Below are 27,903 nucleotides of genomic sequence, written 5' to 3'. Positions count from 1 at the left end.
GGCTGTCGCAAAACATCAGGTTGGAAGGAAGCGAACGAGAGTTGCCGTAAAACGGAAGAATAATAAGGGGGCAGGAACGACGGCCTGAAAGCGAGCACGCGCGCGGCGCGAAGATAGATAGATGATCTCACTTTCAGTTTAAACTCGCTCGCCTCGGTTAGTGAGCTTGTACGTCGACTATACTGTAGAAAAACAGTTCCTTTCCCCTATCACCACCACTACGTCTAAGCCAGTCTTCTCTTCCTCTGGAAAAGAGAATAGAATGTGTTATCTCCCAGTGGGGGTGGGGAGAGAGTGAACGGAGGGCGTTAGTAGAAGAGCGCAGAGCGGTGCTTGCTTTCCGGCTTGGGGATTGGATGATGGAGCGCGAGTCACGTGATACAGCGGCCCACGGTCATCCAATGAGAAGGCGGAAGGTGCGGAGTTGTGATGGTTTGGATGAGCTGGGAGGCGAAGGAGTCTGGTGCTGTGGGGGGTGTGTATCCAGGGCGGTTGGAGACGAAGTATATAAGTGGGGCTGAGTAGTAGTTGGGATGGTTAAGTCATGAGGGCTGATGGGTCGTCGCGGAGTACAGTTATATAATCTTTCGCTGTCTAGCCTCTGGTTTTATCTCTCAGCGGTAGTTGTATAACTTTTTAAAGTTAATGTCGGAGTGCCGAACACCTGCTGCTTTCTGCTCCTTCCAGCCTTCTACTTAAAAAATAAATAAAAATAAAAAAATTGTAGATGGTGGAGTAGCCGTGACGCTGACATTTGGGTTTGATTTGATGGGTGCCTGAACTTAAAGACAGCAAAATTTGAAAGCGCGAAGTATCTGCCCTTTAATGGTGTTCGTTGTTCAGGATAATCTCTGACCCTACCAAAAGTAGGGTAAATTCCCTTTTGTTTCCTGGAGACTGTAGAAATTCGGGTTGATTCGTGCTTATTTACTTTTTGTATGTTTGAGTTACTTCGAGGAACTGACTTAAAGGGACAGTTTAGCTCTTTAAAGCTACTCAAGTGTTTTGGTAGAAAGGTATTGTATTTTTTATTTACTGATAGATATATGGGATGAGGTGTTTCTGCATGCTCGTGCACCCACGTCCCATCCCACGTAGTTTTATGATAAATGATTTTTCCATGAGGTTTTTTTTTTCTTTTTTTAGGGTTCAGGTAGTGTTGACTAAAACTATAATAAGTGGTCTTCTTTTTAGTATTTTTATTTTTTTCCATTTAGTAATCCCCCAAAATATGGTTGCTGCCACTCAGATCAGGGTCTTAAGTTTATTGTGTGTTTTCCCCCTCTCCTTAGGTAACTGAAATTGGACCCTGAACCAGAAAATAAAGCTTTTTTCCTTCCAAATATACATTGGATTAGCTTGCTACTTTTTTTTTTGTTTTGTTCCTGAGCGTGTTTTTAATATCGTCTGGTGGGTCAATATTACTTCTGTGTGCTTCTTGGTGGCAGCCCCTTTCCTTTGAGAGGTACAAGGGACTTAAATTAATTTGAAATTTGTGAATAGAGTATCAGTTGTTAAAGATTCTCTTATAGCCTACTTTACAATTTGTGTTTTTTTTCATAAATGTTCATAATTTAAAATATAGTATTTCAATTATCCTAAAATATGAAATGCTAGACGTAGATTTTAAATGGGGGGGACGGGACAGGAGCAGTTTAATTCAGCTGCCTAAAGTTTGGTTGAGTAACTAAAGTGATTGATTTCCAAAAGTATAATCTATAGAAGTAAATTGGTTGGTATGTTTTTGTGCTCATTAATGGAGGGCATAAATGTGAGATATGAAACCATCACCCCCCCCCCCCAATCTATACTTTCATTAGTGTTGTCGTAGAAACAGAAATACTAGAAAATTTTGTTTATGCTACTAATATTGTGTATATTTTAAATAGCAGTGAGTATATTTCATATTGCTGTCTGAGCTTATTCTGATTTGACTCTTGTGCCTTGCAGTTGGATTGGGCTAGAATAGATGGTATTTTGCTTAAATGTTAACATTCATGGAGAATCCTTGAGATTCCAAAGCAGTTTGGATTTCCAGGCTATCCCTAATGAATATGCACGGAATAGATTTGCATGCATACTATCCCCATAGTCTACACACATCCTTTGTGGCCCTAAAAAAAAATAGCAGTGAATACTATTGGTTGCTTCATAGTTAGTTATAAAATTAATTTTCAAAGCTCTTGTTTAAGGAAGAGCATTCATGGTCAAAATTCAAGGTGGTATGTTCAGTAAACTTAATGTGACATTTTTTTAGACTATGCTATATAGTGTAACACGAATCATGCAAAGCTTGCACTGACAATAACTTCCTGATGCTGCTGGGGGAAATCAGTCTTCAGCCACTAGTGATTTAGTGATCAGTAAGGTTATTGCCCAGTGTAGTGGCCTGTTGACAAGTAACATTGCTAAGGAAGCTTTCTTAAGGTTAACTGTGACTTGAACTGTTCAAGAAAAGGTATTTGAGTGGGTAGTGGGGAACATTCTTGCTTGTTACAAATTAGGGTAATAAGAATCCCACCTTCAAGATCAACATAGCTCTATAATGTATCTCTGGCTCTCTAAATTATATGGCAAAACAATTTTTATGAATGCTATGAAATAACTGTTCTAGATTTTGGATTGAAAGAATTTCACCATGGAAGAATTTAGAAGACATTTCAATTCATCGGAGGAAGAAAGTTCATACTGGAAAGAATTGGCTATGAAATACAAACAATGGTAAGTTCAGTGAAGTTTTACTCTTTCTTCCCCCCCCACCCCCAACGCTGTGTAACTTTGTAGCTAAACTTTGACATTTGTGTTGCTACTTTGCACTTTGAAACAAGGTGTAATACAAGACCTTTCAGTAGTGAACAGAATGGTGTGTTTGACATTTTGGAATTGGGCAGGAAAAAACAGAGATCTCTTAAATGTGAGCACGTGCAAGGTGATGCATGTGGGGAAAAAAAAGAACCCGAATTATAGCTACGTCATGCAAGGTTCCACGTTAGGAGTTACGGACCAAGAAAGGGATCTGGGTGTCGTCGTCGATAATACACTGAAACCTTCTGCTGAGTGTGCTGGTGCGGCTCGGAAAGCGAATAGAATGTTGGGTATTATTAGGAAAGGTATGGAAAACAGGTGTGAGAATGTTATAATGCCGTTATATCGCTCCATGGTGCGACTGCACCTTGAGTATTGTATTCAATTCTGGTCGCCGCATCTCAAGAAAGATATAGTGGAATTGGAAAAGGTGCAGCGAAGGGCGACTTAAATGATAGCGGGGATGGGACGACTTCCCTATGAAGAAAGACTAAGGAGGCTAGGGCTTTTCCGCTTGGAGAAGAGACGGCTGAGGGGAGACATAATAGAGATATAAAATAATGAGTGGAGTGGAACAGGTGGATGTGAAGCGTCTGTTCACGCTTTCCAAAAATACTAGGAGTAGGGGGCATACGATGAAACTACAGTGTAGTACATTTAAAACAAATCGGAGAACATGTTTCTTCACCCAACGCGTAATTAAACTCTGGAATTCGTTGCCAGAGAATGTGGTGGAGGCGGTTAGCTTGGCAGAGTTTAAAAAGGGGTTAGATGGTTTCCTAAAGGACAAGTCCATAAACCGCTACTAAATGGACTTGGGGAAAAATCCACAATTCCAGGAATAACATATATAGAATGTTTGTACGTTTGGGAAGCTTGCCAGGTGCCCTTGGCCTGGATTGGCCGCTGTCGTGGACAGGATGCTGGGCTCGATGGACCCTTGGTCTTTTCCCAATGTGGCATTACTTATGTACTTATGTAGATTTGAAGAAAAAGCTTGGGTATCTTCTGTTTACTGGTGTGAACAGGTATAGGTTTATTTTATATAAATAAATTTAGGTGGATCTTTGAACTCCATCAGTCGGGCAAGATGAGATCAGTCTCATCAGTGGATGACCTCATCTGATGGCCCCTAAGCTGTGGGAACATCACAAGACGCCTGATGACTGGAGTTTCAGAACTCTGTGCTATTCTCCAGAAATTCGGAGCAGAGGGCTGAGAAAGTCGGTGAATTTTAGTACTGTTTATACTCGAAACTTGATTAGATTCTAATTTGAGTTCTAACAGAGAACAACACATTGAATAAATAACTTGACACACAATATATTGATTCTTCAATAATTTTAGTATTGTGTGAAAAGTTTTGTGGACCCTGAGGAAGTGCTTTGTGTTGCTGATGGGTTAATAAGAAGATTCATGGGTATTGTTTGCTGGGACATAGTAATTTAACTTAAAAAAAAAAAACCAAAACTGTCTTTCTGCTTTAAGCAAACATAGGGGTCCTTTTACTAAATTGTTGGGAAGACTGGCCTTAGCAGTCCCTTATGCAGGTCTTTCCTGCACACTGAGACTATTTTTTTACTGCAGCTGTAAAATGACCATATTTTTTTTTTGTAGTAATGGCCATTAAAAAAACCAAAACAAAAACAATTAGCATATGAATACTTACCGCCACCCATTTTGTAATTGGTAAGGGCTCATGCTGTAATCTGCGCTAACTGGTTAGCCTAGGAATGCCCAATCTCCACTCCTTCCCCCTGACATGCACTTTAATATTTTTTTAGCACTCAGATTAGCTTGTACTAATTTGGCAGTTACTGCAGGATGCCTGAGCGTGTCACGCACTACACCATTTTAAGCTGTGTTAAGCATGTGTTAGTGCTAATGCAGTTTAGTGAAAGGGCCCCCTTTGTGTGTTTTCTCATCAAGCATCATCTCTTTAATCTCTGAAGAAAAGATTTTACAAAGTAGTAGTATTTTTTTGTAAGGGTCTGAAAAAATTAAAGTAGTACACTACGGTGTTACATTTTTCCCACACTTCCCAGGTAATAGTGATCATAGCGTCATTGTAACATTATTAAATTTAACATAATTACCAAGTGGAAGGCAGTGAACAAAATTACTGCGATAAAGGGAAAGTATAATAAACAGTAATTTGGAGGGGAAATCTAAAAAAGAGTAATGAAAAGCGGTATAGATGCTTTCTTAGAAGTACTGCTTTGGAAGGTTAGACTGGATGCATTAGAAGAGGTACAAAACCAAAAGACTGCGAACATGGCTAAATGGTGAGGTGAAAAAGATGCTATTAAAACCGATAGGATGTCTTTGTGGGATAATAGCAAGTAAATCCCAATGAAGGAATTAGGAAAGAAAAGGCAAAGCTTTAATGAGGCAGACCAAAAGAGAATTTGAAAAGAAGCTTGCCCAAGAGGCAAAATTCTGACTAAAAGCCTTTTTATTTTGTCCATGGACAACTGTACATCCATACATCCACAAAGCTGGTGATGGCGACCGTGTGACGGTGCCAGTGGGTAACGGTTACTAGAGTTTAATGTTAACAGTGCTTTGTCACACTTGGGTAGGAATTCCCAAGTTTTTTTTTTTTTTGGTTACATTTGTACCCCGCGCTTTCCCACTCATGGCAGGCTCAATGCGGCTTTCATGGGGCAATGGAGGGTTAAGTGACTTGCCCAGAGTCACAAGGAGCTGCCTGTGCCTGAAGTGGGAATCGAACTCAGTTCCTCAGTTCCCCAGGACCAAAATCCACCACCCTAACCACTAGGCCACTCCTCCACTGTTGCTACTATTTGAGATTCTACATGGAATGTTGCTATTCCACTAGCAACATTCCATGTAGAAGTCGGCCCTTGCAGATCACCAATGTGGCCGCGCAGGCTTCTGCTTCTGTGAGTCTGACGACCTGCACGTACGTGCAGGACGTCAGACTCACAGAAACAGAAGCCTGCGCAGCCTTCTACATGGAATGTTGCTAGTGGAATAGTGGATTTGTGAAGAGCTAGTGGAATAGCAACATTCCATGTAGAATCTTCAATAGTAGCAACATTCCATGTAGAATCTCCAGTAGTATCTATTTTATTTTTGTTACATTTGTACCCTGCGCTTTCCCACTCATGGCAGGCTCAATGTGGCTTACATGGGGCAATGGAGTCACAAGTGACTTGCCCAGAGTCACAAGGAGCTGCCTGTGCCTGAAGTGGGAGTCGAACTCAGTTCCTCAGTTCCCCAGGACCAAAGTCCACCACCCTAACCACTAGGCCACTCCTACACTGTCATTGACTATTAAAGCCAATTCTTTTTCGTAAAGCCAGTTTTTTTCTTCTGCAAACAAAAGGAGTTAGGTGCAGCCATGTTAAAAAAGCAGAGAGGAGAGGATCAGGTACCAGCAGAGGAGGAGGCAGCAGCAGCAGGTATAAAGCACTGCACATTGTTCAGTGTCAGGGTTCAAGGGAAAGTGATGATGCTGGGGTGGGGGGGGGGGGGGGGGGGAAGGGGGCGAGCATAGAGAGGAAGAAAGTGATGGTATTCAGGAACATAAGATGTTGGGAACCATTGCTCCAGATGGTGGTGACAGACAACCAGCAGCCAACTGGAGGAAGGCCTCTACACCTTCAGGATTTTTATTTATATTGGAAAAAAAATGTACAGACCCAGCACCAGAGGCCTCAATGGGCCTTGATTCAACAATTGTTTCCCTTTAGGCTTGTAGTCCAATCCTTGCGGTTGTCAAAAATGGATTACTGCAACGTGGTATATGTGGGATACACCAACTATCTAATGAAAAGGTTGCAGAAAATCCAGAAACTAACTGTACAGGTGACTTTCTTTAAGGATGGATGTATCTATTACCCCTTATAAACTACACTGACAAAAAGTTTCAGCAAGATGTTATTTTAAGCAGTGTACAAAGGTTCATCAGACTTTACGAGGAAATATGCCTTCCTATTGGACGGGATTTTTTTTTTTTTTAATGTGTTAAGAAGGCATCTACTGCAGGGGCAAATATCTCTCTTCCTCCACTTAAGTCAGTTAAATATTTGAAACGGCTATCGGTCTATCTTCACTATCAAGCTGCAACAATCTGTCATGCCCTTCCTTCATCAGTGCATTCTTTACCTCACTTCAACCTTTTTGAAAATAGCATAAGGCCATTCTGTTTAAGAAATATGTGAATTGATTTTATTTAGATTTTGAGTCCCCCCCCCCCCCCCCCCCCCCCCAGTTCTACAAGTAACCTCTATGCCTCTCTCAAAGGGCACAGAATAATACTATGGCCCTACTGATAGGGAAATTTCTTTTGACTGGGGCTCATAACAAGGAGAAACAATTATAAGCAGCCATTTCCAAGTCTAATGAGGTATATCATGGACTTTGAAAGAGCAAATCCGTAACATGCCTCAACAAACATGCATTTATTATATAAACACAAATAATGGAGACCAATTCCACTTTGCATCCAATTACCTAAAAAGAATGAAAATTTCAGTTTTGCCCAACAAAATTTAGATAATGCAGTGAATGCGTAATGCATCTCAGGTCTTTTTGCAGTAATCACAAGTGGCAATACTTGAGGCACATAAAGCCATTTGGGAAAGATTATTATATGAACAGTGGCAAATCCCCCCCCCCCCCCCCCCCCGTCAGACGCACGGAGTTAAACTTTCTAAGAAGATGATTGAACAACCTACGGGAAGGGAAGGGAAGGTAGCACAACAACGGCGGCGACAGTGGCGGCAGTTTTCGGTGTTCCGGGGTGGGGGGGGGATCGACAGGTTCGCGGGAGGGGGTGGGTTCGCCTGCCTAAGGCCCATTTCGGCGGCGGCAGTTTTCGGCGTTCCGGCGGGGGGGGGGGGATCGACAGGTTTGCGGGAGGGGGTGGGTTTCGAGGGGGCCATAGCGCGGGGGGGGGGGTGGTGACAGCTGATTCCGAGGCAGTAGGAGGAGTAGGGCTTGCAATCAGCTGTGTTGACGTCAGTGACGTCCTGCGTGTCTGCCTCGCAGACCACTTGCAGCCAGGGACCCACTGTCCCAAGCATGGAACGTTGGAGGTGAGAATTATTATATAGGATGACGGCAGAAAAAGACCTGCACGGTCCATCCAGTCTGCCCAACAAGATAACTCATATTTGCTGCTTTTTGTGTATACCCTACTTTGATTTGTACCTGTGCTCTTCAGGGCACAGACCGTATAAGTCTGCCCAGCATTATCCCCGCTTCCCAACCACCAGTCCCGCTTCCCACCATCGGCTCTGGCACAGACCGTATAAGTCTGCCCAGCACTATCCCCACCTCCCAACCACCAGCCCCGCCTCCCGATCTCGACTAAGTTCCTGAGGATCCATTCCTTCGGCACAGGATTCCTTTATGCTTATCCCACGCATGTTTGAATTCTGTTACCGTTTTCATTTCCACTACCTCCCGCGGGAAGGCATTCCAAGCATCCACTACTCACTCCGTGAAAAAATACTTCCTGACATTTTTCTTGAGTCTGCCCCCCTTCAATCTCATTTCATGTCCTCTCGTTCTACCACCTTCCCATCTCCGGAAAAGGTTCGTTTGCGGATTAATACCTTTCAAATATTTGAACGTCTGTATCATATCACCCCTGTTTCTCCTTTCCTCCAGAGTATACATGTTTAGTTCAGCAAGTCTCTCCTCATACGTCTTGTAATGCAAATCCCATACCATTCTCGTAGCTTTTCTTTGCACCGCTTCAATTGTTTTTACATCCTTAACATGTAACATGTAGTTCAGTGCATGCCTATTATTTCAGTATGCACTATTACTAATTCACCAGAACATCTAGTGCTAGATAGAACAGGGACTTCTAGGGGGAAATCTAAAGGGGATACACTTCTAATTTGTGAAATGTGTCCGGTAGCCAGAGAATGTATTTTGCAGTCATGGGTGGCCACTGAGGCCCCCCCCCCACACACACACACACACTGTCTCTTACTGGAAATGGAGACATAGTACATCAACTCGTTATGGAGGCTTATGGGCTTTTGATTTTCCCAAACAGAGAAAATATTTTCTGATGGTTTGGAATAGTTGTCAAAATAACACAGAGGGGGAGAAGTCTTATTGTAAATACTTTACAATCTGATTAGAACAGGGGCCTAGTAGCAATTAGTTCTGTAGTAAATAATCCCTTACCTTTTTCATTACTTTTTGTTTTTCTGCCATAGTCACTGGAAGCCATAAGAAACCAGGCTGAAGGTGTAAGCAGATTTATAGTGGGGGGGGGGGGGGGGGTTCTTGAATGATTGGGGAGTGGGGAGGAAGGTGATTTGTTTACTGTTGAATTACACTGTATTTGATATTTAAGTTTGTGGATATGAAAACTATTTCTACAGTAAATATCAACATGAAAATTACTTTGTATAGGATTCATAAAAATATAATTTTGAAAATTTATTTATTGAATAGAGAGGTTTAATTCGTCTTGGATTTAGTGACCTTGTTGGGGGTTGGTATAAGGGGCTAGTTAATAATAGCAGCAATGTGGAGATATCTTATTTTTCTAGATTTTCTTTTTTCATTGCATCTGACTTTCCTGTTATATGAGATCGTACAGTTATGTGTGATAACTTTTTTTTTTTTAAATTTTCCTGTACTCATTGGGATTGCTCTTAAGTTCATATTAAAATTTAGAAATAAAACATGTGTAGCTTCTCTTGTGTTTGCCAGAAAATAGGATATTCCCAACTTTTTTTTTTTTCTAGAAAAGCATCTGTTAGGAAGTCATGATAGAAAATGGAAAAGGTTCTTTGTGGTGTGGCCAAGGGCAGCAAAACCTTTTTTCTTCTTATTATTACTTGCACCTTCATTGTTGAAGGTGTGTCAAAGTGCTATTGTGGTCTGTCATCCATAATGATTTGAAGGTTGCTCTATAACTGCATTATCTGATTTCTTAAAGTGTTATGTTGTTTTTTTTTATTGTGAAGGACATTTAACACATGAAACAGCCAATTCTTCCTCTTTTCTACCCCCTCCCATGCTTTCTTGTGATCTGAATACTCGTTCAACATATGAAACTACCTTTTTAAAACATCTGAAGTTCCTCACGTGGGAAGATCTTTTAGTAAAATCAATACAATATGTTTCAAAAGGGGCATGAGTAAGCACCATACGTCCGGGCTGGTCCTTATTGTTTACAGAGAAAGCTAGATTCTTTATATAGACCATAGGATAAATTGCACACAACCTACCTGTCAGATGATTCCTAATCTCTAATTTATTTGTATTACCAGTATAATATAAATGGTGGAAGTGGGGGGACCAATATTCTTAACAGTTTCACAAATTTAACATTTTGGAAATTCCAAGAAAGGAACATTCTTGGTAAAAACTGATCACAAATATCATCCAGTGGTGTTTGAGTGAGGTAATGGTGCAGCAAACTTCTAAAAAGTAGTACAGAAGTTAATTTCCAGGGCTTTGTGCTTTAGTGCAGAAGATGCACAGGAGGAGCTGCGGGAGTTCCAGGAAGGTAGCCGGGAATATGAGGCAGAGCTGGAGGCTCAGTTACAACAGACAGAAAACAGAAATCGGGATCTTCTGGTAGAAAACAATCGTCTTCGCATGGAGCTTGAGTCTATTAAGGTAATTTTAAAACCTCATTGAGATCTTAATTTTAAAGGATTTTTATTGTCAAAGGAACCCCTAGCTATGGTGTTAAAAGCATATATCTCCTTCTCTAGTGCCCTCTCTTTCTCCATCGTGAAGGCTGCCAGCACTCTTTTTCTTTTGGCCCACCCAATTCCCGGCACAGGCAGCTCCTTGTGACTCTGGGCAAGTCACTTAACCCTCCATTGCCCCATGTAAGCTGCATTGAGCCAGCCATGAGTGGGAAAGCGCGGGGTACAAATGTAACAAAAAAAAAAAATCCCAGGTTTTTATTGATCAATAAAGGATTTCTGTTGCTGTACCAGTGGATTGCTTCATCTCTGAAGTTTTCTCCTGGTTTCTCCAACCAGAATTTTGTGCAGTGCAACATGCCACTGGCCAGAGAAGAGTAGTGGAGCTGTTGGGAGCAAGGAAAGGAAATATATAATTGTTTAAGGACAATTTTATGTTTTTGAAAAGAAATGTGGGTGAGGCTAATACAAAACAAAAACTATAAAAGACCAGTAACTTGAGGTGGGTGGGAAAGGTTTAGGCACAGTTCTTGGACACTTGCTCCTTTTGTAATTTTTTTCTCTGACTGCATTTACTGTGTTTCCTCTCTACTGCAAGCTGTCAACACTTGATACAGCCTAAAAGAAATCGCTGGACCTACTGTTCTGGTTCTAGACCGTTTTCTCATTCTGCCTTTGCAGTGCAGTGTAGCAGTCTTTGACACAGAGAATCCATTTGGCGCAGAGACCTTTTGATTCTGACTTGTCAGATCAAGCTCTGTGATGCACGCAAGATCATGATGGGGCAGTACCCTATAGAGGACACTGACAACCAATTCAACTGCCACAAAAGTAGAGTGATATGATCCCATCTATCACTCTTCAAGGGCAGCCTGGCAGCAGTATTCTGCACTAATTGAACCCTAACCCGAGCACAAGCCATCCAGATATACCGTTGGCAGCCGAGGGTATATCTGTGAATGGGGTGGATATTGCACCATTCACAGAAGAAAGCGTTTTATAAACAGCTTGAAATCTGAAAGTGTTCAAAGATATGGGGCTGGATAAAGATACATCACAAGATACTTAGGGGATTCAGAGAAGTCCTGGCGGGACCTCTTAAGGATTTATTTAATAGAACTTTAGAGACAGGAGAGGTTCCGTGGGATTGGAGACAAAAGCGGAGATAAGGAAGAAGTGGGAAGCTACAGGCTGGTAATCCTCACGTCAGTGGTAGGAAAATAATGGAGTCGCTGCTGAAGGAAAAGTTAATGTTCTAGAAGCCAACAGGTTACAGGATCAGAGGTAGCATGGCTTTACCAAAGGAAAATCCTGCCAAACGAATCTGATTGACTGACTTCTTGGGGGGGACCAAAGAACTGGATAAAGGACATGTTATAGATGTAATCTGCTTGGATTTCACCAAAGCCTTTGATACGGTCCCTCACAGAAGACTCATGAGTAAGCTGAACTTGGGACCCAAAGTGGGGCATTTGATTGGAAACTGGTTGACTGACAGGCGACAGAGGATGGTGGTGAATGGAATTCACTCGGAGGAAAGAAAGGTGAGCAGTGGGTTGGTACAGAGGCCAATTCTGTTTAATATGTTTGTGAGACCTTGCTGAAGGGTTAGAGGGAAAAGTAACTGATTTCAAAAATGTGTGGGATAAACACGAAGGAATCTTGTTTAGAAGGAATGGATCCAAAGAAGCTTAGTGGAGATTAGGTGGCCACACCAGTAATTGGGAAGCAGAGCCAGCACTGGGCAGACTTCTACTCATTCTACACCACTCAGGATTTTGTAGACCTCATTCATATCTTCCCTCATCTGTCTCTTTTCCAAGCTGAAGTGCCCTAACCTTTTTAGCCTTTCTTGTACGAGAGGAGTTCCATCCGCTTTATCATTTTGGTTGCTCTTCTTTGAACCTTTTTTAATTCTGCTGTGTTTTTTTTTTTTGTTTTTTTTTTGAGATACGGCAACCGGAACTGAACACAATGCTCAAGGTGTGGTTGCACCATTGAGTGATGGAGGCATTCTAGTATTTTCGGTCTTTTTCACCATGAATTCGCAATACAATGTCCTGAGTGCAAAGGCAGATAAGCAGCGTACATAGCAATACACTGCTCTCTTTGTCCTAAGTGAATGGTATGAGGCTTTGTTTTCCACTAATTCTTTGTCAGCACAAAAAGAATTTGTGGGCTTTATTCTATAGGATGTCGGGTTTTCCATTGCTTTTCTGACGTATATTCCCACACCAGTGGCTGTGCTTATGTTTCTGAGACATCCTTACAACAAGAATATAGCACTACTTCTGAAGATTTATATATATATACAATTTAAAAAACATAAAATGTGTTCAGGTCCAAAACAGAACAATCCAGTTTATTCATTGCAAAATTAAAATAGCTCCTTGTAAATGTTGACACAGAGAATCCATTGATGGTTGAATCAGCTGACTAGGTTGCATGAAGACAACAGAACTTGAAGCGCTTGCCTTTTAATCAAATTATGAGTGAATTTTAAATTGTAAGTGTTTGCTGTCCTAGAAGGGCATGCATTTTAATTTAGGTTGGCATCAGAAATATTTTTGTCAACCAAAGTTCAGTGATTTTTCATTGAACCAATGTTTTACCAGTGAAATTGAGGTTTTATCTGCAAGGATTGTTTTTATTTATTTAAAACATTTATATCCGGCCAAGATTGAAGGCAGCTTACAAAATCAACAAACGTATTTTAAAACAAAAACATATCGCAACACAAATCTTACAGATTCCAAACACTTTCTGAAAAGGCAAAGCCAAAAGATGATATAAGAGGTCAAGAATGTTTATCTGGGGGCAAAATAACTTTGACAATTTAATGAAATGCCACTAGATTTGGGGGTGGACAGGGGGAGAAACTTTACACCTACTCAGTTCAAAAATAGGTCACATTGGACTTGGGGATTCAGAGAAGGAAGAACCTCAAAAAATGACTTAATGCAGCTCCATGGGAGAAGCAACATAGAAAATTAGATATACTGGAAAATAGCAGTTATGGAATTGTTCTTTTTGAAACTACCTCTCTCATGATCTCTGCTCTCCTAGTCACACCCCTGATGCAGATATATATTTCATGTCTTTGTAAATTTTTACCCTGAATCCTAGTAACAGAAATGCATAGCTTTCCTTAACGATTAACTTGATAACATCTATTGCCTTGAGGAAAGTAGCATCCTGTGATTAAACAATAAACACAATCCTTTAAAATCAGCCTGTGACATCTAATAATATTGTTTGGTTTCATAGTAACATAGTAGATGACGGCAGAAAAAGACCGGCACGGTCCATCCAGTCTGCCCAACAAGATAACTCATATTTGCTGCTTTTTGTGTATACCCTACTTTGATTTGTACCTGTGCTCTTCAGGGCACAGACCGTATAAGTCTGCCCAGCACCATCCCCGCCTCCCAACCACCAGCCCCTCCTCCCAACCACAGGCTCTGGCACAGACCGTATAAGTCTGCCCAGCACTATCCTCACCTCCCAACCACCAGCCTTGCCTCCCAACCACTGGCTCTGGCACAGACCGTACAAGTCTGTCCAGCACTACCCCTGCCTTCCAACCACCAGTCCCGCTTCCCACCACCGGCTCTGGCACAGACCGTATATGTCTGCCCAGCACTATCCCCGCCTCCCGATCTCGACTGAGGATCCATTCCTTCGGCACAGGATTCCTTTATGCTTATCCCACGCATGTTTGAATTCCGTTACCGTTTTCATTTCCACCACCTCCCGCGGGAGGGCATTCCAAGCATCCACTACTCTCTTCGTGAAAAAATACTTCCCGACATTTTTCTTGAGTCTGCCCTCCTTCAATCTCATTTCATTTCATCTTATTTTATTTTTTGAGTCTTTCTTTGGCCTAGCATGTTTTTTTGAAAAATCTCTTTCCTCTTCAGGAGAAGTTGGAAATGCAGCACTCTGAAGGCTACATACAGGTGTCAACACTAGAAGATGAGCTTGCACAGACAAAGGCAATCAAGGATCGCTTACAAAAGTATATTCGAGAACTGGAGCAAGCGAATGATGACTTAGAACGAGCAAAGAGGTGTGCAGTGATTTTAGTACAAGTGTGAGCTGGTAGTTCTAACTGGTAGATGATTTTTTTTTTCTTAATGCATCATTTCTTTAAACCTCAGAGCAACTATAATGTCGTTGGAAGACTTTGAGCAGCGTTTGAACCAAGCTATTGAAAGGAATGCCTTTCTGGAGAGTGAACTTGATGAAAAAGAGAATCTCTTGGAATCGGTTCAGCGACTTAAAGATGAAGCTCGAGGTATTATACAGTTATAGCAGCTCTTCGTATTGCTAACTGCACATTGCTAAGAAAATAACAGGTGTTAAATTACTTTTGCAATTTGAAATTTCATAAGACTACTTCAGATAGAGTTGTGGGGGGGGGGGGGTGGTGTTGGTAGGTTACATAGGCAGACAATTCCAATTCAATATAGTATTTTTCCATTTTGAACAATTTTCATGTTTGCATAACACGGTATGATTTAAAAAAATACAATAATGTGCATGTTTAAAAATGCTGTGTATCAATTGGAAATGCAGAACAAAAAAAGCTAGCAATGCATTCCTAAAGCTACATTGATTCCATGAGTAACTGAATAGTGCAGTGATAAGTGTGATGTCAGTTCATATAATTTCTCTGTTTAATCAGCTTGTTGTCTAATATGTTTTCTTTAGATTTGAGGCAGGAACTTGCAGTACAGGAGAAACAGGAAAAGCCCCTGCGAAGCTTGTCTGAGGCAGAAAGGATGGATACAGCAGTTCAGGCAACCATATCTTTGCCTTCTACACCCTTAACGCACAAGGGATCCTTTGTTGGTTTGAGCACACCAGTTACATTAAAGAAAAGTAAGAGGTCAAACAGTGTGTTCTAATCCCCCTGTCCCAAATATGCAAATAAAAGATGCTAGTAGAAATGTTGCTGTGCTTTTGCTTCAAGAATCAGTACTGCCATACTGGGGCAGACCAAAGGTCCATCTAACAGTGGCCAATCCAGGTCACAAGTACCTGGCAAGATCCCAAAAAAGTACAATGCATTTTATGCCGCTTATCCTAGAAATAAGCAGTGGATTTTCCTCATCCATTTTAATAATGGTCTATGGACTTTTCCTTTAGGAAGTCATCCAAACCTTTTTTTTAAACCGTGCTAAGCTAACTGCTTTTACTACAGTCTCTGGCAACGAATTCCAGAGTTTAATTACATGTTGAGTGAAGTAACTAGTGTTGGCCTGCCTGACCACTTGTTGATTGCACAGACCTGCAAAGTATTTCTAGACCCATTGCTATTAAACTTGTTAAGGATGAGAAATGATATGAAGACATCATTCGCAACCCCTGGAGAAGGGATCCCAGCAATGATACAACATTTATGGGTAGAATTGTAAATGCATTCTGTGATTTATAGCATTATACTGAGGACTGTTGCATCGATGGCTTCATGTGGCGAAAAATCCCAGCAGCTGTGAATGAAACCTGTGGTTCTCCCCCCACCCCACCCCACCCCCAGCTGCAAACATCCTGTTATAAATGGCAGTGATTAATATTGGTGCAGGTAATGACTGGCCTGGAAGCCCAGGTGTGAAGGAAAGTGTGTCAAGTTAATCAAAAGTGTACTGTAAGTTTGATCTGGCAGTACAGTAAAATGGGGGAATTTTTGCTTAACCGCTTTCTATATATCTGCAGAATTTATAGGGGGATAAAATGTACATCAGTGTTAACATCTCCATTTGAAACTCTCTAGGTTTGGTTGACAGTTGCAGTGGGACCCCTCTGACTCCAGCTGCTCGCATATCTGCACTTAACATTGTAGGCGACCTCCTGAGAAAAGTAGGGGTAAGAATGATCACTTCAGTGGCCTGAACAGGAAAGAAGCCAATGTCTAGTAGCTTGACAAATATTTTAATTGTTTCCTTGTCATCAGCAGCAGATGCATCCATTAACTGATGGGTTGTATCCGCCTACCAGCAGGTGGAGATAGAGAACACTGAAAAACCATAGTGCCTCTTGGACAGCTAGCCCCTAGCTGCCTTCAGTATTTCTCTATCTCCCAGCAGGTGTGGACGTAGCTTGATCAGCTCCTGGATTTGAGACTACCTGGAGCGGCTCCTGTGCTTTGCCAGTTGAGCAGGGTGTTATGGCTGGTGGTGCCCACTTTGAAGGCATATAGGTTCGCCCTTTCCCTGCTTTACCCATTCCCCCCGCCTCCCGGAGTCCCTCTGTTGCTGCCTGCCTCCAACTTTCCTCACAGCGTTAAAAAAAAAAAAAAAGAGCGTGCTTTTACTGCGTGGCTGTTCTGAGGCTTTTTCCAGTAATTCTGGTTCTATGCAGCTTGACCGGAGCTCGTTGACTCAGTTATTTGAGGTGAGAGTGGTGCCCGGCTCCTCCAGGGAGGTCCCGCGGACGCCGTTCCGATCGGAGTAAGTTTGGACGCGAAGCCGCCATTTTATTGCTATTTTTCCATCCTGTCGAACGATGGCTGCTGAAGGAGTTAAGCGATATTTCAGGCTCTAATGGCCTTTCAAAAGACTCTGAAGGGGCTTGCTGTCCGGGTTCTGTCAGACAAGACCGCGGTGGCATACATAAATCGTCAGGGCAGCACTCAGTGCAGGGCCCTGGCCGAGGAGGCCGCTCAGATTTGCCACTGGGCCGAGCTACACCTGCAGCTTCTGTCGGCTGCCCACATAGCAGGTCAGAGCAATGTGCAAGCCGATTTTCTCAGTAGGCACCAAATCAACCCGGCGGAATGGGAACTGGCAGAAGTTTTTCTTCAGATTTGTGCCAAATGGGAGACTCCTGGAATGGATCTAATGGTGTCAAGTGCAAACGCCAAAGTACCTCGCTTTTTCAGCAGAAGGAGAGATCCTCACTCGGCGGGGTTGGATGCTCTGGCTCAACCCTGGCCCTCGGGTCTCCTGTATGTGTTCCCTCCTTGGCCTTTGATAGGGCGAGTCCTACTGCGGATTCGTCAGCACAGAGGTATGGTGATTCTCATCGCTCCAGATTGGCCAAGGTGTCCGTGGTATGCGGATCTCCGCCGGATGTTGGTGGATACTCCGGTACTATTGCCCCTGGTGGCGAACCTGTTGGTGCAGGGTCCGGTGTCTATGGAGGATCCCTGTCGATTTGGTCTTACGGCCTGGCTATTGAGAGGGTGCAATTGAGAGATGAGGGCTATTCTAACAAGGTCATTTCCAGTCTCTTGCAGGCCTGCAAGCAGTCCACCTCCGCAGCTTATGCTCTGATCTGGTGCACCTTTGAGGCGTGGGGTGTTTCAAAGGCAATCACTCCTACGCGGGCTACAGTCTTGACAGTGCTGGACTTGCAGGAGGGCTTACAAAAAGGCCTGGCTTACAATTCCCTGTGGGTGGAAATGACAGCATTATCATGCTATTGAGGGAAAGTCACTGGCTTGTCCCTGGCTGCTCATCCAGACATTGCCCGATTTTCTCAGAGGGGTGCTTCGGCTCCGTCCTCCTGTCCGATTGTCCTGTCCGGCCTGGAACCTGGGGCTGGCGTTGAAGGCTCTCTAGTGTTCGCCCTTCGAGCCGGTTAAGCGAGCTTCGGAGAAGGCTGTGACTCTCAAGACAGTCTTTTTGGTGGCCATTACATCGGCTAGACGCTTGTCTGAACTGCAGGCGCTGTCCTGTTGGGACCCTTTTCTGCAATTCTCGGAGTCCGGAGTGATGGTACATACAGTGCCTTCCTTCCTGCCTAAAGTGGTTTCAGCGTTTCATCTGAATCAGCCTATTTTTCTTCCTTCCTTTTCTAGGGAAGAGTTCCCGGACTCCTTTGGGCAGTTACATCTTTTGGATGTCCGCAGAGCGCTGTTGCAGTATCTTCAGATGTCAAATGACTTCAGGACTTCTGATCACCTTTGTCTTGTTGTCAGGTCCTCGGCGTGGAGGTCCAGCGTCTAAGGCCACTATAGCCCGTTGGCTCAAGGAAGTCATTTTTTCTGTGTATCTGCTTTCGGGTCTGTCTCCGCCTGAAGCGTTTAAGGCGCATTCTACGAGAGCGATTTCCTCTTCGTGGGCTGAAACGGGTGCACTCTCTCTTCAAGAGATCTGTAGTGTGGCTACTTGGGCTTCTCAGATCTCTTTTTTGCCCGGCATTACAGGCTGGATGTTGCAGCGAAGCAGGACGCTATTTTTGGAGCTCAAGTATTGGCTCGTGGTGTGGCCTGTTCCACCCTAAGTAGGGATTGCTTTGTACATCCCATCAGTTAATGGATTCATCTGCTGATAATGACAAGGAAGGGAAAATTAGGTTCTTACCTTGGTAATTTTCTTTCCTTTAGTCACAGCAGATGAATCCATGATCCCTCCCTGTCTGACTTTGTTTTTTGTTCAGATCTTTCATGCAGATATAAATTGCATTGGGAGAAGTTGGAAAACAGTTCTCAGAATTTCTACATGCTGTTCTACTACAGGAGGTTGAGATCGTCCCTCCTTTGTTGCTCCTGTTCTGGGGCGTTTGTTTGCTGTGAGGAAAGTTTGTGTTACTATACCTTTATGGTTCACTCTGCTTTGGAAATCTCAAATACTGAAGGCAGTTGAGGGTTAGCCGTCCAAGAGGCACTATGGTCTTTCAGTGTTCTCTATCTCCACCTGCTGGTAGGCGGATACAACCCATCAGTTAATGGATTCATCTGTGACTAAAGGAAAGAAAATTACCAAGGTAAGAACCTAATTTTCCCTTTCAAAACTGGTTTATATAATTAAACCTGTATTGCATTTTCTTGGCTAAATCCATGTTACAAAGCTCATTAATCAAACGGCACCCAGGGCTGAGTTTACCTCTAGCATTCCCCTACGTACAGGAATTTTGATGGGATGCCCCATCTGACATTGCTGGGAGCGGGGTGAGAGGGTTCCCTTGGAAGTTGTGCCGTCAGAGAAAGAATAGGGGATCTTCTCAACAAAGTTATGACATAATCAAAAGGCACTGCCACCTCTTCCTTTCTGGTGACACTCATTCAGCATGAACCCACCCCTTGAAGGTCCACCAGGATTACCATGATGAACATGCATGAGAGATGTATCTGCATATACTGGATATCTTTTGCATACAAATCTTTCATACATATTCATAATGCATGATAATGGAGCTGTGATATAACTTCCATACAATTGGCTAAAACCTTTAGCCTTAGTTGGTGAGCATGCGACTACTGAGGGCTTTTCTTCCAATGTAGGGTTGTACTGATTCATTCATTTTTTTTTTTCAAACCAGTTTGGTTGGTGTATTTTGATTTGAATTGCACTTATTCCCATTTGAAGGTTTTTTTTCGGTTTTCAGGATATCCATAAGGAGTATGCATGAAATAGATTTGCATGCACTGCCTCCTTGGTATGCAAATCTACATGATGCATAATTGTGCGATATCCGGGGAAAACCTGACCAACTGAGTGTGCCCCAAGGACTGAGATGAAAAACACTGCTCTAGATATAAAACTTCCACTGGACAAATGTTCTGTCTGATGTGAAGTTTGGCCTTGGTTATCATCCATGTCAGACCAATGGATTATGTCCCCTGACAACAGATGGAACCAGACTTCATTCCCTTTTATAGGGGATTGGTGTTGCCTTTAGCTCCTCAGTATTTCTCTGGCTCCATCAGATGGTACAGACATGGGACCTGGTGTACCAACTATGAATAGGCTGCTCCTGGGAAGACTGTGGACTTCAGCCCTTTGGAGCTGATTTCCCCCCTCCCTTGAGAACAGGCTAGGATTGGCAGAGGCCAGTCCACAAAACTCAAAGATGCTAAGTTCCCCATGTTCTCTACCTCTTGTCTCCCCCCCCTCCCCTCCCCCCCACTTCCTTGTGGTGGATTTGTGACAAAGTAACATATGCACTACAGTAGTCCACTGGTCTCTACTGAACTTTTTTTTATTGTATCAAAAATTCTCATTCCTATCAGGTGATAAAGGTGCCCTGACAGTACCTAGGACAAAAGTATGACTTTGAAATTCCGTATTAATATTGATAATCTGAATTGCTGCTCAGTTTTTTCCAGTCAAATTTTAAGTGACCATACTTTAGAAAGTACAAAATTTGTATGTATCCATCTAAATAACTTTTAGCCTACTTTCCATAGGAAAAAAGCCTATGAAATTGCTTTGTATATATACTTTTGTTTCCTGTCCACACTAAATTATCAGAACGTGTCACTTGGACTTTGAGGACTATGACAGAAGTGGGTATTTTGTATTTCAGATCACATGCAGATTGTAGACAAAAAGTAGGCTTCCTTGGTTCTGGATGTGTCCAATTTGTTTTGTGTATGGCTAAATATTCTTGTTTCGTTTTGATGTTCCGGCCAAGTTCTTTTTTTTTTTTTTTTTTTTTTTCCCCCCTAGAATTTTTTTTCTTATGGTTTGAAATGTGTTCTGAATGTTGTTAGACAAAATTTTAAGTTGTAAACTGCAATATCATATGTAAAAAGTATGGTTTTGATTTTGCTTTAACTTCTTTGTTTTTTTGTTGTTTTGTTTTAATATATCTTAGGCCTTGGAGTCAAAACTCGCTTCTTGTCGAAACTTTGTGTATGATCATTCTCCTGGCCGTACAAGTGCATCCTCTTTGCATGTAAGCAAGAACAGGGAAGGAAGTGAAAACCAAAGGAACGTCACCAATGTGTCTGCAAGTGACAAAGGGTTAGTATTTACTTAGTTATATAATGGAATCGTAAATGGGAGAGGAGAGGATTATTACAGAATTTTTTTAGAAGACAGTATTCAACAGCTGTGTTTTTTTTTTCTTTTAATGTTTATGTTCTGTTTTTTTTATTGAACAGCATTTCTCCTGGTTTTTTTTTTTTTTTTTTTTAAACAATAACTCAGTTGCAACTGGCTGCAGTGCTATGAACCTTAAATTTCAACTGGCTTGGATTATTCTTTGTTCTGTTTCCCTCCTCCCGTTTCTCCAAGACATCATGGTGATGCTCCTTCGCTGAGGTATACGTGCATAGTAAGAATAGCCACTAGATGGTGCCATTCGGTAGCTGGAAGTCTCTCCCCTCCTGTTCCCTGAGCCTTACCCGAGCCAAGGAACAGAATTTGGGTTTGAGAATCAAACCAGGTCTGCTGTATGCAGTAGTGCTACTGAGCCATTCACTGGTTTCTCTTTTTTTTTTTTTTTTTTTTTTTCTCCCTAAAAAAAAAGGAAAGCTGTTTCTAATCAAATCATTTTGTGAATTTTTACAATAAAAGAGAATTTTGCCCTCACCAGACAGCTCAACAGTACTTCTAATTAGAGAGAGAGAGCTAAAAATTTGATTTTCTCTTTTCACTGACAATTTTCAGTGAGAAGTAGAAGAGAGATGTGGTAGTCGTGTTAGTCCACCTTTAAAGGTAATCAATAGAAATAGAAAAGAAAAGAGGATACCTTTTTTATTGGACTAACGATACATTTTTTGATTAGCTTTTTTGATTAGCCCTTCGTCAGATCAGAAATAAGCACATTTTGATAAGTAACAGCATATATAAGTGAAACATCAAAGTATTTCAGTGACAGACAGGATGAGGGAGGGGTGGGCTAGGTGAGAAACAGAGGGCTCAGAGGATGAGGGACAGGGAGATATGCATGGTGATCAGAGGGTGACAATGCATTGAAACTTCATGGTTTAAAATGGGCTGGAAAACCCAGATCTTTGCTGAGTCCTGTCTGGTGGGTGTCAAAATATTTAATCATTTTGACTTCAAAGGTCTTGTGTTCCTGTATTGTTTTATCGTTTCCTTTCAGTATTCTCACCATAAAATCATTGGTACAGTGTTCTGGTTTTGTAAAGTGCTGTTCCACAGAGGTAACATCTTGGTTGGCACTGGTATTTTTCATATGATGTCGGTGTAAATTAAATCTCCGCTTCAGCATCTGGCTTGTTTCTCCAATATTAGCACCCTTAGTCACATTTTTTACACTGGATGACATATACTACATTGGAAGATGAGCATGTGAAGCATTTCATTGTCATTCATAAAGGAAAAATATTCAATATAAAGGAATCCTTCACATGCTCATCTTCCAGTGTAATATATGTCATCCATGCCGATGCGCCCCCCCCCCCCCCCCCCCGGGTGCACGCCGCTGGGGGGGGGGGTGGCGCGGCGCACGCCTGTGGGCTCCGACTTCACTAACTTCGCTCGTTTGCTGCAGCTCCCTCTGCCCCGGAACAGGGCGGTCTGCCCCGGGTGCACGCTGCGGCACCCCCCCCCTTGGTACGCCACTGCCTCTGTGGGGCAGTACTTTACTCAGCTGATGAAAGCTCCTTTCAAGCCTCTGACTTCCTGCCATCTGAAGTACTTGACCTGGAAGGTCATTTTCTTGGTGGCTGTTCAGCTTGTAGAGTCAGTGAGCACCTTATACTAAATCTCATCACAACAGAGTAGTCCTCTGCACGCACCCTAAGTTCCTACCGAAGGTCGTATTGGAGTTCAGTCTGAACTAGTCTATTGTCTTGCCAACATTCTTTCCCCAACCATATTCCCAGTCAATTGTCTTGCCAACATTCCTTCCCTGACCACATGCCCATCCTGACGAGAGCACCTTGGACTGCAAGCAAGCATTGGCCCATCACATGGAGCACACAAGGCCCCACAGACAGTCCACCCGGCTTTTTTTTTTTCTTTTGATCCCAACAGGATGGGGTCGCCATCGGGGAAACACACTATTTCTAATTGGGTGACAGATTGCATTTCTTTCACTTATGCCCAGACTGGGCTGACCCTAGAGAGTCATGTCATGGCTCATAATGCCAGAATCATGGCTGCGTCAGTAGCCCAATTGTGGTCAAGTCTCCATTCAATAAATTTGCAAGGCTGCGACGTGGTCTTAGTCCACATATTCCCATCTCATTACTGCCTCAAGCAGGATACCCGACGTAATAGTCGGTTTGGGCAGACAGTGTTGCGGGATCTGTTTGGGGTCTAGAATCCAACTCCACCCCCCTAGGCCTGTTTTATTCTGTTCTAGGCTGCACTCTCACTCAGTTTGTATATAGTTTCAGGTTAATCTCTGTTAAGTCCTTGCGTTGTGATGACAAGTTGTACAATGTTTGTTATTTGTAGTGAGCCTGGATGTTAGGGATTCCCTACTTGTGAGAATAAATAGGCCTGCTTGTCCTCAGAGAAAATGAAGGCACTTACCTGTAGCAGATGTTCTCTGAGGACAGCAGGCCTTATATTCTGACAAACCCCACCCGCTCACCTCCTTTTGGAGTTGTCTCCTAGTTACATTTTAATTTTTGCTGTAGTATCTAACTGCGGGAGACACATCCTTGTGGTGGGCGGGAAGGCACTCGCCCATGTGCTGTGAAGCGTGTCTCGTTCTCCACAAAGTTCTGCTTTGAGCTTGTTTAGAAACACTGGACAGGGGAACGTGGCACCGCATTGCCCACTTGTGAGAATAATGAGGCTTCTTGTCCTCGGAGAACACCTGCTACAGATAAGTACCTTCGCTCTTCATAAACAATGAGGCCTTTTTTTTTTTTTCATCTTGCCTCATTTTAAAGTATTCTGTGTGGTTTTGAGGTAGTCCTTTTATTTTCTACTGAAATGTTTTGGCAGAAAATCTTTTGTCTGAGCACTGAAGACAGGTGAAAGATAGGCAAGAGTTTAGAGCCAGCTGATCACCGTGTACCAGTTTCACTTTTTTTTTTTTTTTTTGTCATCCTGTTTTGTTGGACCTACGAATTTGTGACACTCTCTGGGTTAGCTTGTGGTGCTTAGGTTTTGTTCACAGCTGCCTTATTACCCCCCCCCCCCCCCCCCCCTATTTTATATCCCTTCTTGATTTATTTTAGTCAAATCACCAGTGACGGTTCTTGGCCACGGTCATAGACCAAGTTCCCCTGAAACTCTGTTATTAGTCCAAATCCAGTCTCTTAAGGATCAGGTACACCTAACATTTCTCAGACAGGAAATGGGTAAAACCCTTGAGTGGTCCTAGTTTCCCCAGGAGTTGAGGACATTCTGAATCTGGAATCAAATGGCAGTCTTTACATAATGGTGTGCAGCACGGTCATCAAGCCACTGTGCTGGTCCCGATTTCAGGTTTTAAAACATGTTTCTATTAAACGGAACTAAATTCTTCTGTGCCCTATGCTGACAATGCAGTATTGGCAGTTATCATGCATACAAGTGTCTGGGATGCTTTGAAGCTCTGTTAGAGTGAAAGGCTCTGTCATAACTGTTCTGAAATTGTTCTTTTTTTGTGCAGAAAATTTCTCTCTATCTGTATTTGAATCATCTTCCAGTAAGCTCTTTGACTGTTTTAATTTTGAATCGCCAATTGATGTCTTCAGAATAAAGTTGGCATGTTTTATATTCACAGGTTGTCAAAGCGGTTGGAATTTGGATCTTTGCCTTCAAATATTCCTACACAGACTATTTCATCTTCACCAGGTGTGGTCAAGATGCTACTTTAAAAATATTTTAGGAAATGAACACTATTTTTAGTATATTATCACATGTTCTCAAAATAGCAGTTAAGGGCTTCTTTTGCAAAGCAATGCTACCCATTCTCAGATGAGCGGCAGCCCATTCAATTCCTATGCGCTTCCTCCCGTTTACCGCATGGGAATCACTGGTGCGGCTTTGTAAAAGAAGCCCTAAATTTGGCCCATACAGTTTTTGACAGATCATGACTGGCAACAAAACTGAAACATGGAAATTTTATTCTAAATGTTAATGACATAGCAGACTGTTAGTGTGAAATCTGATACCCACTTTTTAAATATTTTTAATCCAGCTGAATGATTGCACAACTTTGGTTGTCCCATAGACCTTTTATTTTCCCACTACATAATTTTAAAGCTTTTCATAGGATTCTTAAAGACTTGTGTAAATGTCAAAACCACATCAAAATGTGCTGAGGTCTCCTCAGCTTACTGTGATCTGATGAATGCTTCATGAACACACGTTGGAAGGAAGCTGATTTCAGGGCAACAGAAGTCCTTTTGTTTTTTAAAAGGCTTTCTTAAATTGTTTTAGAACAATAACATTTCAGGATTTTTTTTTTTTTTTTTTACTGGTGTACAAAAATGAGAATTTAAATGTTATTTTCTAACAATATGGAAGTGAATTAAAGAAATGTGCCTTTTTTACGTGAAATGCTGTGTGAATATGTATTTTTGTATTACAATACAAATCAGGGTAACACTCATAATTTACTGTATAATGCATTTCATGATGGAGTGAGCTTTGTAACATGGATTTAGCCAAGAAACCGTCTTGCAGATTTCTTTAATTTATTTAAACCAGTTTTTTAAAGAACATTAAAATATTTTAATCAGCAGTCTAGATTAATTCTTTTCTAATAGCCATCAGTGCTTCGATTTTCCTACAGTTTTTTTTTATTTGTAAATGGGATTCATTACATGATGTACTTGTGGATACCATGATGAGAGTTTTTTTTTTGTTTGTTTTTTTAAGGCTGCTGTTTTACAGACAGAGGGGCATTTTCGAAAAAACATCAAAGTCATAATTGAGATGTCCCACTCATAATGTCCAAAAAAAGCCCATCAGCCATTTTCAAACAGAAAAAAAACAAAGAAACATGACGGCAGATAAGAGCCAAATGGCCCATCCAGTCTGCCCATCCACGGCAACCACTATCTCCTCCTCTCCCTAAGAGATCGCACGTGCCTGTCCCATGCTTTCTTAAATTCAGACATAGTCCTCGTCTCCACCACATCCACCAGGAGGCGATTCCATGCGTCCACCATCCTTTCTGTGAAAAAGTACTTCCTTAGGTTATGCCTGAACCTATAACCTCTTAACGTCATCCTATACCCTCTCATTCCAGAATTTTCCTTCATTTGAAAGTGGCTCACCTGTACACTAATGCCACAGTGAAACGTTGGGGTTTCCCATTCAAAAATAGGTGAAAACATTCAAAATGAACAGCCATTTTCCAAAATGTCCAAATTATGGACTGCATAAAACTAGGGACAAGGACATCTATGGGCAGCATTTATATGAAAATGGCCATGTGACAATTTTTCATTTTGCTACATATCCATTTCAGCAAATATTTTAAAAAGGCATTTTTTTGCAGGTGCGCTGAAAAATGATTCTGCATGTGCCGAAAACGCGCCTACACTACCACAGGCCATTTGTCAGCGCATCTTAGTAAAAAGACCCCCCTAGTTTCCCTTTCCAGTGTTACTGTTCAGGAGTGAGGGAGATGAACAGTAACTACTGGGGGATTCATGAGGGGGGGGGGGGGTCATGCCTTAATCCCTCCAGTGATCCTTTTTAGATTTGGACGTTTCTTCCCATTCAATTATTGCTATTGGACGTCCTAATTTTGGGCCCTTCCAAATCCCACCCAGAACACACCCGCAACATGCCCCCTTGCTAACTGGGCACTTCAGTATAGGATGTTCAAATTCTGCTATTCCAAAATCACAATTTGGACATTTTGGGCAGATGGAAATTTATTTGGGGGGGGGGGGGGGGGGGGGAGGCATCAGAAGAAATTTACGATGTGATACCCGCCAGCGAGCCTTCTCAGGAGTAGCCCCCCATGCTCTGGAATTTACTCCCGGGGGGGCTACATGTAACTCGAGACTACCTCTACTCCAGGAAGCAGGTGAAAGCCTGACTCTTCTCCCTCTTTTTAATACATAGGGTGACTGACTATACACCCATTCTGCACCTGGTCTAGCTTGCTGCACATACTGTTACTTAGATCATTTCCTTATCTCTTGCTTGACTATACAACAAACTTGCTTTGATTTTAGCTAACCACCAAATTATCCCAACTGACTCTGTACCACACATCTTGTTCCCATCGTATATCTGCTCTTGGTCCCTCAGCTAATGGTGTGTGCGAGTCCTGCACTGCATGACATTCGGAGGAAAATTCTGGAAAACATCAGACGGTTTGTAATCAGTCTGAAGCTTTTTAGTCATTGGTGTGACCCCTGTCGCAGGTGCGGTAGCACCGAAACACGGCCCGTGTCGGGTCTTCCTCCAATCAAATTCTACTATTAAGTTTTTTTTAAATGAAGGAACTGTGTTTCCTCTGTTTTTAAAGGCCCTTTGTGCTCTGTTTTTTTTTTTTGTTTGGACTTTTTCTGTACTTAATTCCCTCTCTTTGTTACATCATAGAAAATCTTTAGCATCATATCTATGTTGAATATTCTAATGCATGCTAGTTAGGTGTATCATTAGTATTATGCTAACGTATTATGTTTATGATATTTGAATTCCATTGTTAAATGTGTATATTTTTGATACTGTTTCACTGTAGTTCTATTATTAGATTTCAATTTACTGTTTTCAAGTTTACCTCATTTATTGTATTTGTTTATTCTTGGTTATTTTACTTTTGTTATGCTGTTAACAAAATTGTAAGTTTTTTTTTATGTTAAACTGTACCTGCTGTACGCCGCCTTGGG

At 42.1% G+C, this 27,903-nt stretch overlaps 1 protein-coding gene across 7 annotated transcripts; it reads left to right on the top strand.

Moving 5' to 3' along the window:
- The first annotated feature begins 90 nt into the window (after positions 1 to 90).
- Positions 91 to 27,475, top strand: NDE1 (nudE neurodevelopment protein 1). 7 transcript variants are annotated; one of them, XM_030213048.1, is made up of 11 exons: positions 419 to 475; positions 1,293 to 1,410; positions 2,615 to 2,721; positions 10,275 to 10,428; positions 14,384 to 14,532; positions 14,624 to 14,760; positions 15,177 to 15,347; positions 16,240 to 16,331; positions 21,009 to 21,157; positions 24,831 to 24,901; positions 25,931 to 26,044. In XM_030213048.1, the coding sequence occupies exons 3-11, from the start codon at positions 2,639 to 2,641 to the stop codon at positions 25,984 to 25,986; spliced, it is 1,062 nt and encodes a 353-aa protein (XP_030068908.1). In that variant the 5' UTR covers positions 419 to 475; positions 1,293 to 1,410; positions 2,615 to 2,638; the 3' UTR covers positions 25,987 to 26,044. The 7 variants fall into 7 exon arrangements, with proteins under 7 accessions (XP_030068906.1, XP_030068908.1, XP_030068907.1 ...); XM_030213049.1 differs by lacking the exon at positions 419 to 475 and adding an exon at positions 527 to 620; XM_030213046.1 differs by lacking the exons at positions 419 to 475; positions 1,293 to 1,410 and adding an exon at positions 91 to 416.
- Positions 27,476 to 27,903: the final 428 nt, after the last annotated feature.

The sequence above is a fragment of the Microcaecilia unicolor genome, chromosome 8 (assembly GCF_901765095.1).
Source record: "Microcaecilia unicolor chromosome 8, aMicUni1.1, whole genome shotgun sequence".
In the NCBI taxonomy this organism is placed as follows: Eukaryota; Metazoa; Chordata; class Amphibia; order Gymnophiona; family Siphonopidae; genus Microcaecilia; species Microcaecilia unicolor.
The sequence above is the reverse complement of the archived record's forward strand: the minus strand, read 5'-3'. Positions and strand labels throughout refer to the sequence as shown.

What these genes read in the sequence shown, in the direction of transcription:
- NDE1 (XM_030213046.1), top strand. Translation starts at nt 2,639, where the DNA reads ATGGAAGAATTTAGAAGACATTTCAATTCATCGGAGGAAGAAAGTTCA. An exon ending in TGGAGCTTGAGTCTATTAAG is followed by an intron (nt 10,429 to 14,383) that starts GTAATTTTAAAA and finishes TTTCCTCTTCAG; the next exon opens with GAGAAGTTGGAAATGCAGCA. An exon ending in ACCTCCTGAGAAAAGTAGGG is followed by an intron (nt 16,332 to 21,008) that starts GTAAGAATGATC and finishes AATATATCTTAG; the next exon opens with GCCTTGGAGTCAAAACTCGC.